This window comes from Choloepus didactylus, chromosome X (genome assembly GCF_015220235.1).
Source record: "Choloepus didactylus isolate mChoDid1 chromosome X, mChoDid1.pri, whole genome shotgun sequence".
NCBI lineage: Eukaryota > Metazoa > Chordata > Mammalia > Pilosa > Megalonychidae > Choloepus > Choloepus didactylus.
The window spans coordinates 186,807,322-186,824,107 of NC_051334.1; the positions used below are offsets into that span (position 1 = coordinate 186,807,322).

General features: G+C 49.5%; 2 protein-coding genes across 5 annotated transcripts; one reads left to right on the top strand and one right to left on the bottom strand.

Moving 5' to 3' along the window:
• Nucleotides 1-3,550: 3,550 nt before the first annotated feature.
• EOLA1 (endothelium and lymphocyte associated ASCH domain 1) lies at nt 3,551-12,939 on the top strand. Of its 4 annotated transcripts, none has more exons than XM_037821484.1 (4): nt 3,551-3,568; nt 4,867-4,919; nt 9,853-10,135; nt 10,987-12,939. In XM_037821484.1, exons 3-4 carry the CDS (start codon nt 9,883-9,885, stop codon nt 11,199-11,201), a joined length of 468 nt encoding a protein of 155 aa, XP_037677412.1. In that variant the 5' UTR covers nt 3,551-3,568; nt 4,867-4,919; nt 9,853-9,882; the 3' UTR covers nt 11,202-12,939. The 4 variants fall into 4 exon arrangements, with proteins under 4 accessions (XP_037677412.1, XP_037677410.1, XP_037677413.1 ...); XM_037821482.1 differs by lacking the exon at nt 3,551-3,568 and adding an exon at nt 3,580-3,717 and having other exon boundaries at nt 10,987-12,938; XM_037821483.1 differs by lacking the exon at nt 3,551-3,568 and adding an exon at nt 3,851-4,254.
• On the bottom strand, nt 12,582-13,973 carry HSFX3 (heat shock transcription factor family, X-linked member 3). Its single transcript, XM_037820938.1, has 3 exons — nt 13,584-13,973; nt 13,106-13,169; nt 12,582-12,781 (listed from the first exon to the last, which is right to left on the bottom strand). Exons 1-3 carry the CDS (start codon nt 13,971-13,973, stop codon nt 12,582-12,584), a joined length of 654 nt encoding a protein of 217 aa, XP_037676866.1.
• Nucleotides 13,974-16,786: the final 2,813 nt, after the last annotated feature.

The following is a 16,786-nucleotide window of genomic DNA, read 5'->3' on the forward strand; positions in this document are numbered from 1 at the left end:
TTTCTGGAGTACATACAGTTTCAAACCACCACACAGGGATAGCCAAATAACTCCTCCATCCCACCTCCCCAAACACGGTGAAGCTATTCTTCCTGGGCCCATCCACTGCAACGGTGAACTGGCCTTGCAAGCCAGAGAACAGAGTGCAGTTACTACACATGGACTTCTCCCCCTTATCAGACCTCACTTGGGTCCTGTGCTATTCTGCTCCTGAGGGAGATCATGAACCAACATGCTAATTGCGCCCTACTTCTCAGCGTACTCATACTCATGAGAGCAAGGAGCTGGGAGGCTTAGAGAAGAGAGCACTTACAGAGTCCAGTCAAGGTCTTCCTTCACTTACAGCTGTATGTTGGGGAGTTATCTAGCTCACTAGGCAAGTCCTGTTTTTTTCAAACAGGGTGCAGGAAGAACAAAAGCCCACCATTTTGTGGGACCCTCAGCTCATGATCTGAAACTCCTATAAGGAGGTTCTGGGGTGTCCGCCAGAAACTGGTAACCACTCATGGGGCTACGGCCGAGGAGGATTTCCCTGTACCAATGGGAGTTGGGCCCAGGAATCATTAAGGTCCCTGGCAACACTGAGGCCTGAGGTCCCATGAGAAAGGTACTGTGCTGGTTTGAATCTGTTATGTCCCCCTGAAAAGCCTATTTCTTTTAATCCATCCCTGTGGGTGCAGACCTATCATGGGTGGGACCTTTTGGTTAGGTTGTTTACATGGAGATGTGACCCAGCCCATTCAGGGTGGGTCTTTAAACCCCTTGCTGGAGTCCTTTATGAGAAGATAAACGACAGATGAAACTCAGAGAGCTGAGAAGCCGAGAAAGAAAACGCCCTGGGGGAAGCAACAAGGATGCACAAAAACTGAGAGAGCCATTTTGAAACCAGGGCCCAAGAGAGAAGTATCAGCAGATGTCACCACGTGCCTTCCCATGTGACAGAGGAACCCCGGATGCCAGCAGCCTTTCCTCAGAGAAGTTGTCTTCCTTTTGATGCCCTAATTTGGAAATTTTCATGGCCTTAGAACTGTAAATTTGTAACCTAATAAAACCCCACTGAAAAAGCCAACCCATTTCTTGTATATTGCATTTTGGCAGCTTTAGCAAACTGAAACAGGTACCTTCTCCCACTTACCTCACGTCCAGCATTCCTGTTTCCTCGAGCTTCTCCAAGGAGAGAGCAGGTGCATCTTACTGAAAAAGAGAAAGCAGTTCTTTGTTGAGTCAACATTTACTAAGCAACTCCTGTGTCCTGCGCACTGGCTTACAGGAATGAAATGACACAGTCCTGGCCTTCAAGAGGCTCAGAGACCCTGCGGGCCACAGACTCAAAGAGAACAATCGCAACCCTGGTGAGAGGAGCCTAAGGAAGGTAGGTAGGTAGGAAGGTACAGAGTGCAGAACTCAAGAGGCAAAGGGCTCTTTGGGGGTACAATAGAGGTGATGTTAAAGTTGCACCCTGAAGGAGGAACAGAATTTTGTCAGAAGAGGTGAGCCATTCCAGGCTGTGGGAACTGCATGTGTGAAAGCCTGGGGGCATGGGAGGGCAATGCTGGGCCCAGAAACAGTGACTGGGAACTAGAGAGCACGCGGCAAACCAGATGAGTGTTAGGCAACGAGGGAAGAAAGAGCTGAGACAGACTGTAAGGCCCTCCCAGGTTCCCCTGAGCTGTTTGGACTTAACCAGGAGAAGCCATCAATAGGGGATTGACGGGGATACATTTATAATTTAGATGACCAACTGGAGGGAGGGAAGACTGGAAGCCATAGGCTGATTAGGAAGCTCATGTGGTAACAGCGCAGACATCAGGCGATGAGGCCTGAACTCAGGAAGTGGCAGTGGGGCTGCAAGAAGGGGAGCAGTTATTTTTATCGAGTACTTCAGAGTCAGGAACATAGAACTTGTTTGTCAAGTAAATGTGGAAGGCAAGGGAAGGGAAGGGAAGGGGAGGTGCAAGGGGGAGATGGGTTCTGGTTTGGATGAGTCAGGTGTAAGGAGCAGCAGCACTGAAAAAGAGTGGGGATTTTTCTCCTCACTTGCACAAAAGACCTGATGAAGCTAGTCCCTCAGGACCCCACTGGTAGTCAAGACCGAGTGGCTGGGAGAAGGGAGAGCTGACAGGGGGTCCAAGGCCCATGCTGTTCCCCAACATCCACCCCAGCTCTGTCCTCCCTCCTCCTACCCCAGCTCCTCTAAACCCAGCTTGGTCCTGCCTCTCCCCAAGATCCGCACTATCTCAGTACCCAGCTCCCCTGACCAACCTTGACCATGTTCCTCCCCAATCTGGGCCCGCAGCTCTGCCCCCAACCTCCTCCTTTTCCGAGCTCCTGTAAACCCAGCCCAGAACTGCTCTTTGCACCCCATCTCCTCTAAACCCAACCCTGCGCTGCTCCTCCTGCCCCAGCTCCTCCACGCCCAGCCCGGCCCTGTTCCTCCCCTACCACTACCCTAGACCCCTCCTGTCCCAGCTCCTCTAACCCAGCCTGGCCCTGCTCTACCTCGGCTAGGCCCCCAACTCCTTCTACCCCAGACCCTCTATACCCAGCTTGGCCCTTAGGCTCCTATTACCCAGCTCCTCTTCACCCAGACCCATCCAACTCCTCCTACCCCAGCTTCTCTATACCCAAGCCTTGCTCTGCTCCGCCCCCAGCTTGACCCGCACCTCCTTCTCCCAGCTCCTTTTTATCCAGCATGGCCTTGCTCCTCCCTAGCTCTGCCAACAGCTCCTCCTACCCTAGCTCCTCTACACTCAACTTGGTCCTGCTCCTCCCCCAGCTCGGCCCCAAACTCTGTCCCCCACCTCCTTCCCCCAGCTCTTGTACATCCAACAATGTCTTGTTCCTTTCCCAGTTCCACGCTCAGTTCCTCCACACCTAGTCTGGCCCAGCTCCTCCCCTAGCTCCACCCTAGGCTCCTCCTGCCCCAGCTCAGCTCCTCCTACCCAAGCTTCTCTATACCCAGCCTGGTCCTGTTCCGCCCCCAGCTCTGCCCACCCCCCCCACCTCCTCCTTTTCCCAGCTCCTGTATTTCCAGCATGGCCCAGCTCCTCCTACCCCAGCTTCTCTACACCCAATTTGGCCCTGCTCCTCCCCTAGCTCGGCCCCCAGCTCTGTCCCCCACATCCTCCTCCCAACTCCCATATATCCAGCATGACCCTGCTCCTCCCCCAGCTCCTCCTACCCAGGCTCCTCTACACCCAACTCTGCCCTGCTCCTCCCCCAACTCCTCCTCCCGCGGCTCCTCTACATCCAGCTCCGCTCGCAACTCCTCCCCCACCTCGCTCCGTCCCCCGCCTTCCCCTTCTCCTCCATCTCTTTTCCTCCCACCCTCCGCAGCCGCGGGCCTCCAGGTCTCGGGTCTCAACAGCACTTCCTAGAGACTGTGGGCATGGCATGGCACGCTTGCGTACTGCGTATCTACGTACTGCGAATATACGTACTGCGAGGCTGCGTACGGAAATGCCTTTGCGTGCTTACTTCCGGCACTGGCCGGAAGGAACTCTGTGGCTATACCAGGGCGGAGAGCGCCGGTCACCCGCGGCGGCTGCGCAGTAGCGACGCGGGCCGGGTATTCACCCCCGCCCCCCTCCGCGGTTTACGTCGTTTCCCTGACCCGCCGTGTAGGGACGTCTTCCTGGCGCCGGCGGCCTCACCCACCCAGTGGGCGCAGGGCTGGGTGGACCTGGAGGTCGTGAGACCGACGCCGCCTTCGGCACGGTATTTCCCCGGGCTGGTGTTTCCGGGGCAGTGGGGTGGGGAATGCTCTAGTCCTCCCTTTTCGGTCCCTTCCTGTCACCAAACATTTCACACCCGCGCGCCTCTTAAGTATGTGCCCCGGCGGTGTACGTAGGTCTGTGTATAGAAACGCAAGCGTGCACGTCCACAGACACTGATTCGATCTCTTACCATGCCCTCCTGGCTTTCCCGCTGGACTTTCAGGCTGGGAACTCACCAAGGCCCGAGGCTGTGCGGTGCTCAGCTCTTTTGCCCGTGGCACCCCGCCCAGCATGGCCTGCCAACGTGAATCCAAGCAAATTGAGTGGAACGGGATTGTAAGCCCCCCCCCAAGGCCAGTCACTGCCATGTGACAATGGAAGGGGAGGTGTCATTTTTCTTCTCTTGGATCCGGGTTAGTGTTCCCCTAAGAATGGGGCACATTGGCAGGAAAGGATTTTTTGTGTTGCTAGCACATCATGTGGTTCCTGACCCAAGCAGGTTAGGAGGGACCGGCTGCCGTGATTAGCAGAACCATGGGTGAGGCGGTCGTGTGTGTGTGTGTGTGTGTGTGTGTGTGTGTGTGTGTGTGTGTGTGTGTGTGTGTGTGTGTGTGTGTGTGTGAGAACCATGGGTGAGGCGGTCGTGTGTGTGTGTGTGTGTGTGACCGGCTGCCGTGATTAGCAGAACCATGGGTGAGGCGGTCGTGTGTGTGTGTGTGTGTGTGTGTGTGTGTGTGACCGGCTGCCGTGATTAGCAGAACCATGGGTGAGGCGGTCGTGTGTGTGTGTGTGTGTGTGTGTGTGTGTGTGTGTGTGTGTGTGTGTGACCGGCTGCCATGATGCCATGATTAGCAGAACCATGGGTGAGGCGGTCGTGTGTGTGTGTGTGTGTGACCGGCTGCCGTGATTAGCAGAACCATGGGTGAGGCGGTCGTGTGTGTGTGTGTGTGTGTGTGTGTGTGTGTGTGTGTGTGTGTGTGTGTGTGTGTTTCCCATCAGCCTTCTGTCTGGCCTCCCGTCATTTGGGCCCTTCTGTATGTCCTTGGTCTGCAGACCCTGCTGAGTACAACACCTTTCTGGTACCATTAGCCAATGGTTGCTGTCTCATACTTAATGATCTTTTCTTATTATCCCTCTTGTCATTGTGCAGATGAAGAAGCTGAGACAAGTGGAAAAGCATTTCCTTTGCAGCCCATGAAGCAGGTACTTCCTGCAGCTCGAGAGATGTAACTTTACAGTTACATCAGTTCTCACTAGAGATTCCACTCACACAGTTCAGATTAGATTATTGTGCTTTTGAGGTGTTGGGATAAGGGTTGACCAAGAAACTGAATGGTGGAAACTAGGCAAACCTTCAGTCTGGTCACATACTCCAGTAGAAGAAATAGAAATGGCCAGGCTACATGGGGGACATTGCCTCCCTCAAAAGTAATCCAAATCCAGTGAAAACCACAGCAGGCAAGGCTTTGTTACCCATCAGGTTGTCAAAGAGTACACAGAACAATGATGTCAAAGTCAACAAGTGTGTGAGGAAATGACACTGGTGTTCATGGTTGGTAATGCATCCACAGTAGAGCCTTTGTGGAAGGCAGTTTTGGTAGACTGTATCTGAATTTTAGATGTGCTTGCCATGTTACCCAGACGTCTTCCTGAACATGTCTTCAGACAATGAATGTTTGTGGTAGCATTGTCTGTAGTGGCAGAAAATGGGAAGCTATCTGTGAGTTCCACCAGTAGAGGAACAGTTACATAAGTTATGTGACAGCCAGCAATGGGATACCATACATATAGTGAAAAATGAGATAGACAATATATAGACATGAAAGAATGTAGTTGAAATGCTGTTAAATGGCAAAATCATGCTTCAGAAAGCAGTGTGTACCAGATGTCTTTTGATCATATGTGTATTTGCTTGTGTTTCAGTTTGCTAAAGCTGCCAGAATGCAGTATACCAGAAATGGATTGGCTTTTACACTGGGGGTTTATTAGTTCACAAATTTACAGCTCAGGGGCCATGAAAATGTCCCAGTTAAGACAGCAACAGGATGACACCTTCTCTGAAAAAAGGCTGATGGCATCTGGGGTTCCTCTGTCACATGGGAAGGCACATGGCCGGAGTCTGCTGGGCCTTCTGTCCCAGGTTTAGCTTCTGGTTTCCATGGCTTTCTCCAAAATGTCTCTGGACTTCTGTCTAAACTCTCTCCAAAATGTTTCTGCCTTTTATCCTCTCATAAAGGACCCCAGTGAAGGATTAAGACCCACCTTGAATGGGCTGGGTCACATCTCCATGGAAACAATCTAATCAAAAGGTCCCACTCGCAATAGGTCTGCCCCCACAAGAAAGGATCAGAAGAGCATAGTCTTTTCTGGGGTACATAACAGATTCAAACCAGCACAGCCCATATGTGTGTAAGCAGCAGTTTGGGGAGAAAATAAACCGAAGCTTCACTGCTGACCTCTGGAAAGGGGGATGTCAAATGAGCATCCCTTTGCATCCTGCTCTATATGGTCTAAAATTTTTGTGGTGAGCCAGTGTTCCTTTTATAGTCAGAAAACGAACAAACAAAACACTAGCAAAGCTGTTCTCATATTAGCAATAAGAGTAAAGGCCTCTAACTGTGGAATGTGCCATGCATTAGTGAGTTGTATGTTGCCTATTTTTCCTTCTTATATGTTAAGGCTCCTCAGAGGTTTTCCAAGAGTCTTACTGTCTCACTGTCTCTTGCTCTTTCATTCATTCTTTCATTTATTCAGAGCACTCAGCAGACAGACTTGCTTGATGGTGGGGATTCAGACAATGCTTCTCTCAGGAAGCTCCCGTTTAGAGGAGAGACAGATGTGCAAACTGCTGAGTGCAGCCCTCTAATTGATAGAGGTACAGATTGCTCTGTGAGCACAGGGCTGGGCACTGAAGCCAGCTGAGGGAGTCCAGGAAACCTTCCTGGAAGAGGTGACATCTGAGCTGAATCCTGAAAGATGAGGTGACTCAGCCAGGACTAGGGGAGAAAACGTGTATCAGGATCCCAAGTCAAGTGAGAACCTGATGCTTCTAGAATATACAGCTAGGGCAACATGGCTGAAGTTTGTGTGGGGTGGAGAAAGGAGTGGCTGGGTCAGAGTCTGGAGAAGTAGCAGGAGGCAGATTTGAAGGGCCTGTGGACTCCTCTGAATATACTGGGCTGCCCTTGATGGGTTTAAAGCAGGAAGCAGCCTGATCATATGTGAATTCTGGCCAGCTCACTTGGGTGGCGGTGATAAGGATCAGCTGTTGGAAAGAAAAACCAGCCTCAGGGATTTGGGTGAGGAGATTTGGAGTAATCCAGGTGAGAAAAGACGTGGACCTCAGTAAGGTCGCAGCAGTGAAGATGGAGAGGAGAGATTTACAAGGCGGGAAAGGGAAAGCTTCAAGCGGACAGGGGCCTTCAAATGAATGTGAGTGTAAGGGGGACAGAGTTAGGACGACAACTAGGCCTCTGCCTTGGAGGCATGGTGCCTGAGAGTGTTCCCCTCATTTGAGATGGGGAACCTGTGAGGAGGAGAAAGTTGGGGGAAGACCAATTCATTTTGGGTCATGTTGAACTTGGCAGGCCCATGGGACATCCCAGTGGAAGCCCTGGTGGGCAGTTGTATCTTTAGGTCCGGAGCTCAGAAGAAAGGTCTGGGCAAAAGAGAGAGGTCTAGAGGGCAGTGTAGTGGGTCATTGATTCCAGAGGGGAGGGTGAGGTCAGCTAGGGCACATGAGTGGGCGGAGAATGGGCCCTTAACCTGGGGTGAGGGAGAGCTGAGAAACCCCTGAAATGCTCTGCAAGTTCATGTTGCGTGTGTACAACTTCCCTGGGAAGAGGTCGCTGGATTGCTTCAGACTCAAAGAGATCCAAGACACGCTGGAGCAGAGAGAGAAAAGAGCTGGGGTGGGAAGCCTGGGAGACACATTAAAGGTAGATGCAGAGGAAAAGACTCCTCTAAAGGTGACTGCTTCAGAAGGCAGCGGGATTTTGAGGGCTTGGACCAGGATTGTGGCCGTGGAGACGATGGAAAGGGGTCAGGTTTGGCCTTTGGAGACAACACTGACATGAGGAGGGAGGCAGGTGTGGGAAAGGGGGGAGCATGGGAAGCTGCCAGGTCCGGGACTAGAACAACCAGGTAGGCAGTGATGCCACTTAGGTGCAAGGGATGTGGTTGGGGACCAGGAGTCTGTTGGTTGCTTAAGGCTGAGACTAAAAAGGGTGGCCCTTGAGATGGGAGGCCCAGCAGGCGAGGGTGCAACCTGGAAGCTTAGAGAGAAAGGGAAAGGAGGGGCATTCAGGCATGTCAGGTGCTGCTGAGTGTCCAGTAAGATGAGGACAGAACCAGCATGGGGCTGGTCATTGGAGCCTGGGGTGACAGGTGTTGGAGGGCAGTGGAGGGAACAGAATATAAAGTGAGGGGCTGGAATGGTGGGGCCAGAATGTGAGGAGAGGATGTAGAGGCTGTGAGTGTAGGCCAGGCTTCTGAGGAGTTCTGCTGTGCAGGGTTTGGAGAAGCGAGGCAGCAAGCCGGAGCCACACACAGTCTCGGGAGAGTTTCTCTTCACTGAATGTTTATCTGAAAATGGAATCATTTAGTTGTAGTGGGGCATGATGATGCCAGAACAAGAGTGGACAGTGGCAGGAAGAAGATCCTTGAGTGAGCAACAGGGTTGGGGTCCAGAGCCAGTGGAGAGCAGGTTGGCCTGAGTGAGCAACAGGAACAGCTCCCCAGAAACAGAAGGGAAGGCAGAAGATCTGGAAACGGAGCCACGCAGGACGGCGTGTTGGGAATGAGTCCATACCAGGCAGCTTTGTCCTAACGAGGCCTTTTCTTCTAAGGCTGGGCATGTTGGTGTTTTGTTTTTTTGTTTTTTTGTTTTTTTTAACAGAAGACAATTGAGATTAAGTATATGCAATTAAGAAAAGGCAAGAAGGAGAGATTAACCAACTTGGAGTTGTGTGGGGAACCTGTATGCAGTGAAGAGCCAGGGGTTGGGGCTACAGGCCCAATCATAAGAACGACAATGACAATGAGAGCCACCATTTGAGACTGTCCTGTTACATGTCAAGAACTGGGCTAGCTGCTCTCGGTGCCTCATCTCCCTGCTTTACAGCTGTGTGGAAACTGAGGCCCCACAAGCTGCTGTGACGGGGCTGAGGCTCCAGCTTCAAGCCCGTGCCACTCTGGGCCTGCAGCCTGTGTTCCTTCCACTGCACAGCTCTGCCTTCCATAAAGGAGCAGGGAGACCTCTCCCAAGGCACAAGTACAGAGGAGGCACGGGTCGGGCAGGCTACTTGGAGTCAGAGACCTTATAATCCTGTACCCATCACTTCACTCTTGGCACCTCGTTTTCCACCACTGTTGAGTTGGGATGGCCGGAGTCCGGACCCCACTGGGTTATTTGAGGATTAAATCCAATTATCCATGGCTTGGCATAGAGAAGTTGTGTGCAAATTAGTGCCCATTATTCTTGCTCTCATTATGGGTTATGCCTTGATGGCCTCATGGTTCTTGGTTCAGGTCAAGGGCAGGGCTATCTGCTGACAATGAAAGAGCAGTGCTGGGGGAAGGGGCTTGAGGTGCACGGCACCCCAAGGACAGGGTTGGAGAGACCTGACCAGGGTCCTGTGAGATCACCGGGCATGCCGGAGGCCAAGCTGGGGTTGGATACTGAGGACTTGGGTAGAGCCAGGAAGATCAGGGACCTGCAGGGCCTTATTGGCATGGGCAGGGTGGGACAAGAAAAGAAGCAAAGCTCTGCAGTGTCTCTGTGTGCATGGAAGAGGGCTAAAGCCACAGGTCTTTAAAAATGGTTCTTTGACCCCCACTGGGCTGTGAAGCCCTGGCTCTCACTAGGCCGAGGGACCCTCCGTCCTTGGTGTTCCCCTAGTGCTCTATGTGATCTGTCTTTGCACTCACCACACACTCTCCCCATGCTACACCATGAGTCATCTAAATCCCAGCCCCTTCTGTTGGACCTGCCACAGCGTGGGACATCAGTAGCTGAGTGTTGATAGATAGAAGGAACAAATGCTCTCTGCTCCCCGGGCAGCAAGGTCAGTGGGGTTTCAGGGCCCCCAGGGATGCACAATGCTTATTTACATGTTGTGCTTCTGTATTTCCATAGGCCACTCAAGGACCAGAGAGTTAGCACAAGATGAAGTTCAGCTGCCTCTCTTTCCGGCAGCCTTACGCTGGCTTTGTCTTGAACCGAGTCAAGACCATGGAGACACGTTGGCGCCCCCTGCTAAGCAGCCACCAGAACTGTACCATCGCCATCCACATTGCTCAAAGGGACTGGGAAGATGATGCCTGGTGGGAGCTGCTGGTGGAGAGGCTCAGGATGACTCCTGCTCAGATTCAGACATTGCTTCAGGAAGGGGAAAGATTTGGCCGAGGCGTGATTGCTGGCAAGTCACGATAAGCTAAACGTTGTTCGGATCCCTCCAAAAGCTACCACCCAGGATCTTACTGGGGAGTTTCAGGGGCTTCTGCTTTCTATATGGTTGGTTTTGTGTTTGCTGTGGTTTCTTTAAGTAAGCAGCTTCAGTGGGTCAGTGGAACAGTGCAAGGGGCACTGGGTTAGGGTTCGGCAGGCCTAGATATCCAGCTGGGGCCCTGCCCGAGACAGACTCTGTGACCTTGCATAAATCACTTCTCCACTCTGGGCCTCAGTTCTCCATGTGTGATCTGAGAGGCTGAGACAGGTCCATATCTACATATGTGTGTGCATATGTATCAGGAGACCAGGAGAGGCAGCACACAGCAGATTGCGATGGCCTCTAAGTGTCACACTGGCTGCCTGGGTTCACACGCCCGCACTAATCTCACTGCCTATAGGATCCTGGGCAGGTCCCCTGACCTCTGGGCGTTGAGAGGTTTGACATCAGGTCCACACCCGTTACCTGGTGAGCAGCGTAGGCTTCGTCTGCCTGTAAGTTTCCCCATAGCAGCTGGTGTCCTTCTAATCTGTAACTGCTTCCCTTGACAGTTCTGCTTGGACCTACCTATTATCTGTGTGGGTTCACTGAGGACAAGCCCTCATTGTCTTTGTTTCTGGAGCCCTCCCTCTGCCTTCCCCCAGATCCCCTGAACAGAGCGTGGAAAGTCATAAATGCTCAGTAAAAGGAATTCAATTCTAATTTCCTTTTGACGGTATCATCTTAGTTTGTAGTGACAGTAACTTTGAATAGTCATGTCACACACCCAGGCTTTGGCTTATGGAAGTGAAAAACACCTCTGTGTTTCTCTTTGTGTGCAGGGCTCATTGACATTGGGGAAACTTCACAATGCCCTGAAGACTTAACGTCTGAGGAGGTTGTGGAACTAGAAAATCAAGCCATACTGACCAACCTGAAACAGAAGTACCTGACTGTGATTTCAAACCCCAGGTGGTTACTGGAGCCCATACCTAGGAAAGGGGGAAAGGATATATTCCAGGTGGACATCCCCGAGTGCCTAATCCCCTCCAGGTAGGAGGCCTGACTTAGCATGGGCTCCTGAGAGGAACATTAGGGAGAAGCAAGCTGAATGTCTTCTGCCATCGTGATCAGATATATAAATCAAATGAAATTGGAATTGCTGCTGCGTTTGAGAGTGCTACCCACTGAGTGCTACCCACTAAGTGCTGTTCATGCAAATAAATGTCTCTGCTTAGAGGAAGGGGAAGGGGGGTGGGGGGGAATGGAGCAAGGCTTTCTTTGTGAGATGTCTCTTTGGGCTCATCAACTCTGACCTTTATAAAAAAGGAAAAGCTACTAGTAAGAATCTCAGCACTGCCACTGATTTTGGCCCTGCTAATTTCTGAATTGGATAAATAAACACATTGAAGATGACTCTTTAGTGTTTGGGGACTCCCTTATATGTTTTCCCTTGTCTTTATTCTGGTCAAAACTCAGATTTTTTTGAACAGCATCCAGGGACATTGTGAAAAGGCTAGAACTGGGCACTGACTGTATTTTTTTCTCGATGGGGACCAGCCATTGATGGACTGAGGCACAGTAAAAACAGTATCAGAATTTGAAACAGAGTGGCTGTCTGCTCTTCCAGATTACCCTTGCTGTGTTGTAAAAGTGTTCTTTGGTTCATGAAGCATGCTTGTTACACATATTACACATTCCTTCACGTCCAAAGAAACGATCCTAAATACAGCAGTGTTAGAATTTGACTTTGAAAAGTGATAAGTTGTATTATTTTGTTGCAAATCTTCTTTTTTCTTGTGTGTGTCATTTATTAGCAAAGTTTCTACAGGTCCTCCTCTCTGAGAATGATGGGTTCGCTCTCCTGCCCCCGGACACTGACTGGAATGGCCCTTCTTTTCCAAGCCAGAATGTGGTGGTAGTACAACCCTTGGCAGATGGCCTCTTTGGAGGCCCCCTAGATCTTGTGTAAAGACACTCAGCTGTTGATCAGAAAATTCCTAGCAACATGGAGGGGACCTGCAAGGAAAAGAATCTCCTTTTTGAAGATACATTGATGATGTTAGGTGATACCCCAGAGGTCAGCTGTGAGACTGGTCTGTCTCCTGACCAGCAGGCAAGTTTCAAGGGTCCAGATCTTCCTAGGCTTGCCCTCAGCACTCCCTAGTAAAACTCTTTGCTGAGTGTGTGAAAAATGCTACTTCTAGAGATGAAAGAAGACAGTGGAGACCAAAACTTCTTGGGAAAGGATTTTTAGCCTCCTCTGGCTTCTGCTGATGAGGTGTGTCCAACCTAGAGCGTGAGGAATAACACAGACTCGCGATTCTTTTAAATTGTTTATTTACCCTCGAGGGGATTTGTTTTTCTTTATTAAAGTTGAAAATAGGGTCATCGTTACAAAATGGTCATCTTTTTCACTCACCAGCAGTCTGTGAGTTCATGGAGCTGGATTGTCCTTGAACTGTTCACAGAGCGCACAGTGGTAATCAGAGGGACCCTCCTGCTGCCCGTCAAAGGGCTCATTTGGAGACATGACTGAAATGGCAGCCAGCAGGATCGAGTAACAGGTGTTGTACAAAAACATTATGGTAGCACCATCTGGGTAAACTGGGAGGCCCATGGGCGGTGCCCCTGCACCTGCAGGTCCGGCAGTAGCCTGAGGTGCAGACATAACATGCTGGGTGGTGCCCTCCCCACTTGGAATATTTAACCGAGTACGGGGACAGTTTTCCATGGGAGGCCCAATTACACTGCTGAAAGACCAGGTACTAGAGAACTTGAAAGTCGAGTTGCCCTTGGGTCCCTGAACATTTGGGGGGGGGGGGGGTTTCTGGGAATTTTGTTTGGTTTCTTGCATGGAATTATCCTTGTGGAATCTCTGGGATTGTCTTGTAGCAGCCCGCTTCTGTTTCTTTGGAATTGGCGGAGAGATCACTGGCTGGTCATCAGTTTTGAAGTTGCCTTTTCTCTGAATATTTTGGAGGAGCAGAGGGTTGTCTCTCTTAAAATTGGAGTTGCGGTAGATCTGGAACAAAATTGAACATTTTAGTTATTCTAGTAAAAAAGTATTCTCACACAATCATAATGGTTTCATTTTGCTACGGAGAAAAGAGTTTTGTTCTAAAATTGCTGGCAGGTTTCATCATGCCCTAAATCATGAGCTCACTAAAAATAAATATATCCCAACTTAAGGAGTTATTGTGTAATATTAACTGGTCTCTTGGCGATTTCAGTCATGCCTGCAGGTTATTTCTAAAGGGATTGTAGTTTAATATCAAAATCTGTACTTTCAAAGTCTATACTTTCATCTTTCCATAAATAATATCCCATGTTAAAAAAAGTTTTCCTCAGAAATGTAAATGCTCTCATTATATCATTCATCTTGGTGTATTATGGAGCTATTCAAGTAACAGAGAAAATGGGTAACTTTCTACTTTACCATCATTCTCTTGTTGCCTGGAAAGTGATCTGGAAAGTCGGTTTGGCGTATTTTGCTGAATCCGTAGAGGTTAAGTTGTCGAAAAAAACTCTTCAAGCTGTCCGTTTCAAAAAATCTCTCTGTGCCTGTCCGGTGAAGAATTTCCGCCTCAGAAAGCTCTGCCTCGATGATCACAGTGTCGCCGCTGTTGTTCCAGTATACAGACTTGAACGTGTCGTTCTCTACTAGCATCCAAAGCTTTCTTGGGAAGGCAAGCCCAAGAACATCGTTGCCTTCTTCCTCATTTTCTGTGCTTTGGTTTTGATCCTGTGGTTGCAAGTTGTCTGGGGGGCCTGGACCTGGGCTCACAGCTTGGTCACTGTGCTGGTTCAGGAACTCTCTGGAATCCATACTCAGACCAGCTGAAGATTTAGGTGGGGCCCCTCTTTCTTGCTGGCCAGCTTGATTTCATGTTTCTCTTTGGTACCCTGAGTAGCCATTGAGCTAGACTAGCATCAGGAGCATTTTGTACCCAAGACCATATCACCTTTGTGTTGAGTTCAAAAATGCCTTCTTTGAGCCCGGGGATGCCCACTAAATAGTGTCCAGAAAATTCTAGAGCCTCAGTAGTGAGGCAACCAGCTGCTTGAAGTCATCATCCTCATAATTGGCATGTGATGTCACAAAGATGGCTCACAGGCAGTCTGGGAGAGAGGGAATGAGTAGAAAGGCCCCTGCTTTCTCTCTTTTCTAAAAGTGTGGAAAGATAATCATTCAAGTGCCCAAAAAGGGCCCCCATCTGCTGACAGGCACATTGTTTTCACAGGGCCAGGCCCTGTTGATACCCTCTGATTTCCTCGTGGACCAGCCCCTGGTTAGTCCTAGCTTGCGTGACTCTATCACCCCAAAGATGGTGGTCCCTCCCAGGCTAGTCTCAGGTGGTAAACCCCTCTTCTCCCTCCCCTCCCCCACCTCCTTCCTGCTTTGGTCTCCCTCTTCCAGTTACTCTTGCCAGTTGATTTGTCCCTCTCAAGATAGGCCCAAGGAAAGAATAATGTACTCGGTCACATTGTCTCCAGAGTAGAGCCATGCCCTGTCATGGTGGGAGCTCTCCTCTCCCTCCTCAACCACAGTGTTACCCAAAGCACTATAGGTTTCATGATAGGATGACCACACTCTCCGCTGCACTTTGGAGGCTCCTACTGAGCTCTGCTTGGCTCCAAATCTCACCCTTTACAGATGATGACGGGATTTTCTTTAGTTTCCATTTCTTCCCCATAGATACTGTTCTCACTGCCCAAGGACATGCGGACATGCTCACTTTGGAGTACCTGCTTTTGACCGTCCCTTCCAAATCTCCTTCCCCAAACAGTCGAGTTCAGCCAGTGACCTTTCTATCAATGGACTGCCTTGTAGCAGCTGCCTCTAAAGCAGCATTTCCTTTTTCATTAGTGTGGTTTGCCTTCTGCTCAGGGTATTGGCTCACTAGCTACCTGCTCAGATTTCTGGCCTCCCACCTCCAAGCTTGACCCATATGACCCTTTTCAGTTACCTGATTTTAGGATTTGGTATATGTTCAGTTGAAACAAAGCATTTCACTGATCCACCACTGCCAGCCCCACTCTCCCACCCTCCTACCACCATGTCCTCCTGCCATTAGCGTGATGGTAGAGTAGGTACGTTAAATAACCTTGTTTGCTCTTGGGTAATATACTCTTCTAAATGTCTCCTTTACACAAACTCACTCCCAAGTAAAATTTCTACTTGTTTAGCTAGAGTGACTAAAGGAAGCCAACCTGAAAATATTGATCAACATATATTTGAAAATAGATGAGAGAGTGGGTGGGAGAGGTGATATGGTAGTTTGGAGGTGTTATATACCCCAGAAAAGGCCATGTTCTTTTAATCCATTCCTGTGGGTGCAAACCTATTGTGGGTGGGACCTTTGGGTTAGGTTATTTCAATTTGAGATGTGACCCACCCATTCAAGGTAGGTCTTAATCCTTTTTACTAGAGTCCTCTGTGAGAGGATAAAAGACAGAAAAAGCCCAGAGAGCTCAGAGAGAAACACCTAGAGAAGTTTGGAAAGAGCAGAGAGAAAGAGCCCCTAGAGGAGCTGAGAAAGCCACTGAAGCCAGAAGCTGAAAGCAATGAACCCCAGAGCAAAGGACCAACAGACACCAGCCATGTGCCTTGCTATCTGACAGAGGAACCCTAGATGCCAGCAGACTTTTTTAGAGTCCAGGTATCATCCTGTTGTTGCCTTAATTTGGATATTTTCATGGCCGAAGAACTGTAAATCCATAAACTAATAATTCCACATTGTAAAAGCCACCTCATTTCTGGTATATTACCTTCTACCAGCTTTAGCAAACCAAAACAGATATGGTACTGAGAAGTGCGGTGCTGAGATGCAAATATCAAACATGCTGGAATGGCTTTATAAATTGACAAGGGGAATATTCTGGAAGAATTGTAAGATGCTTGATAGAAAAGGCCTAGATTGCTTTGAGGAGACTGTTGGTAGAAATATGAGTGCTAAATGTACTTCAATGAGGCTTTAGACAGAAATGGTGAATGTGTCATTGTTAAACTGGAAGAAAGGTGATTCTTATTTTAAAGTGGCAGAGAATTTGGCAAAATTGAGTCCTGGTGTCAGATGGCAGGCAGAATTTGAATGGATATTTAGCTGAGAAGATTTCCAAATTGAATGTGGAAAGTGTGGCCTGGCTTCTCCTTGCAGCTTATAGTAAAATGCTAGAGGAAAGGGATAAGCTGAGAACTTAACTCTTGGGTACAAAGAAACCAGAAATTGATAGTTTGGAAAATTCTGAGCTTTTGGAAAACAAGTCCCCAGAGAATACTCCCTCATGTGAGGATTTACCAAACCTGGAAACAGCCAATCATTTCAGTACAAATTAGGATTGGAAATGCAGCTATCCAGAAAGGATTTGTGGAAAGTCCTTTTGTCTGATGGTGGGGACCCCTATTTGCTGCGTGTGAAACTGACGAGATTTTTGCAAGATCTGTTTGAAGGGAACGACTGCCAGCCTAGACTAAAAGGGACAGATTGAAGGAAAAATGACTTCAAAGGCAGAATCATGGAAGCTGAGGTCCAGAACCAAGAAACCTTGAGCTAGAAGAGCCAACCCACCCATGCACGTGGAAAGGGTGAGTTTGACCTGGAGTTTGCAGAGGACAGGCCTTCCTACCCATTGTTCAAG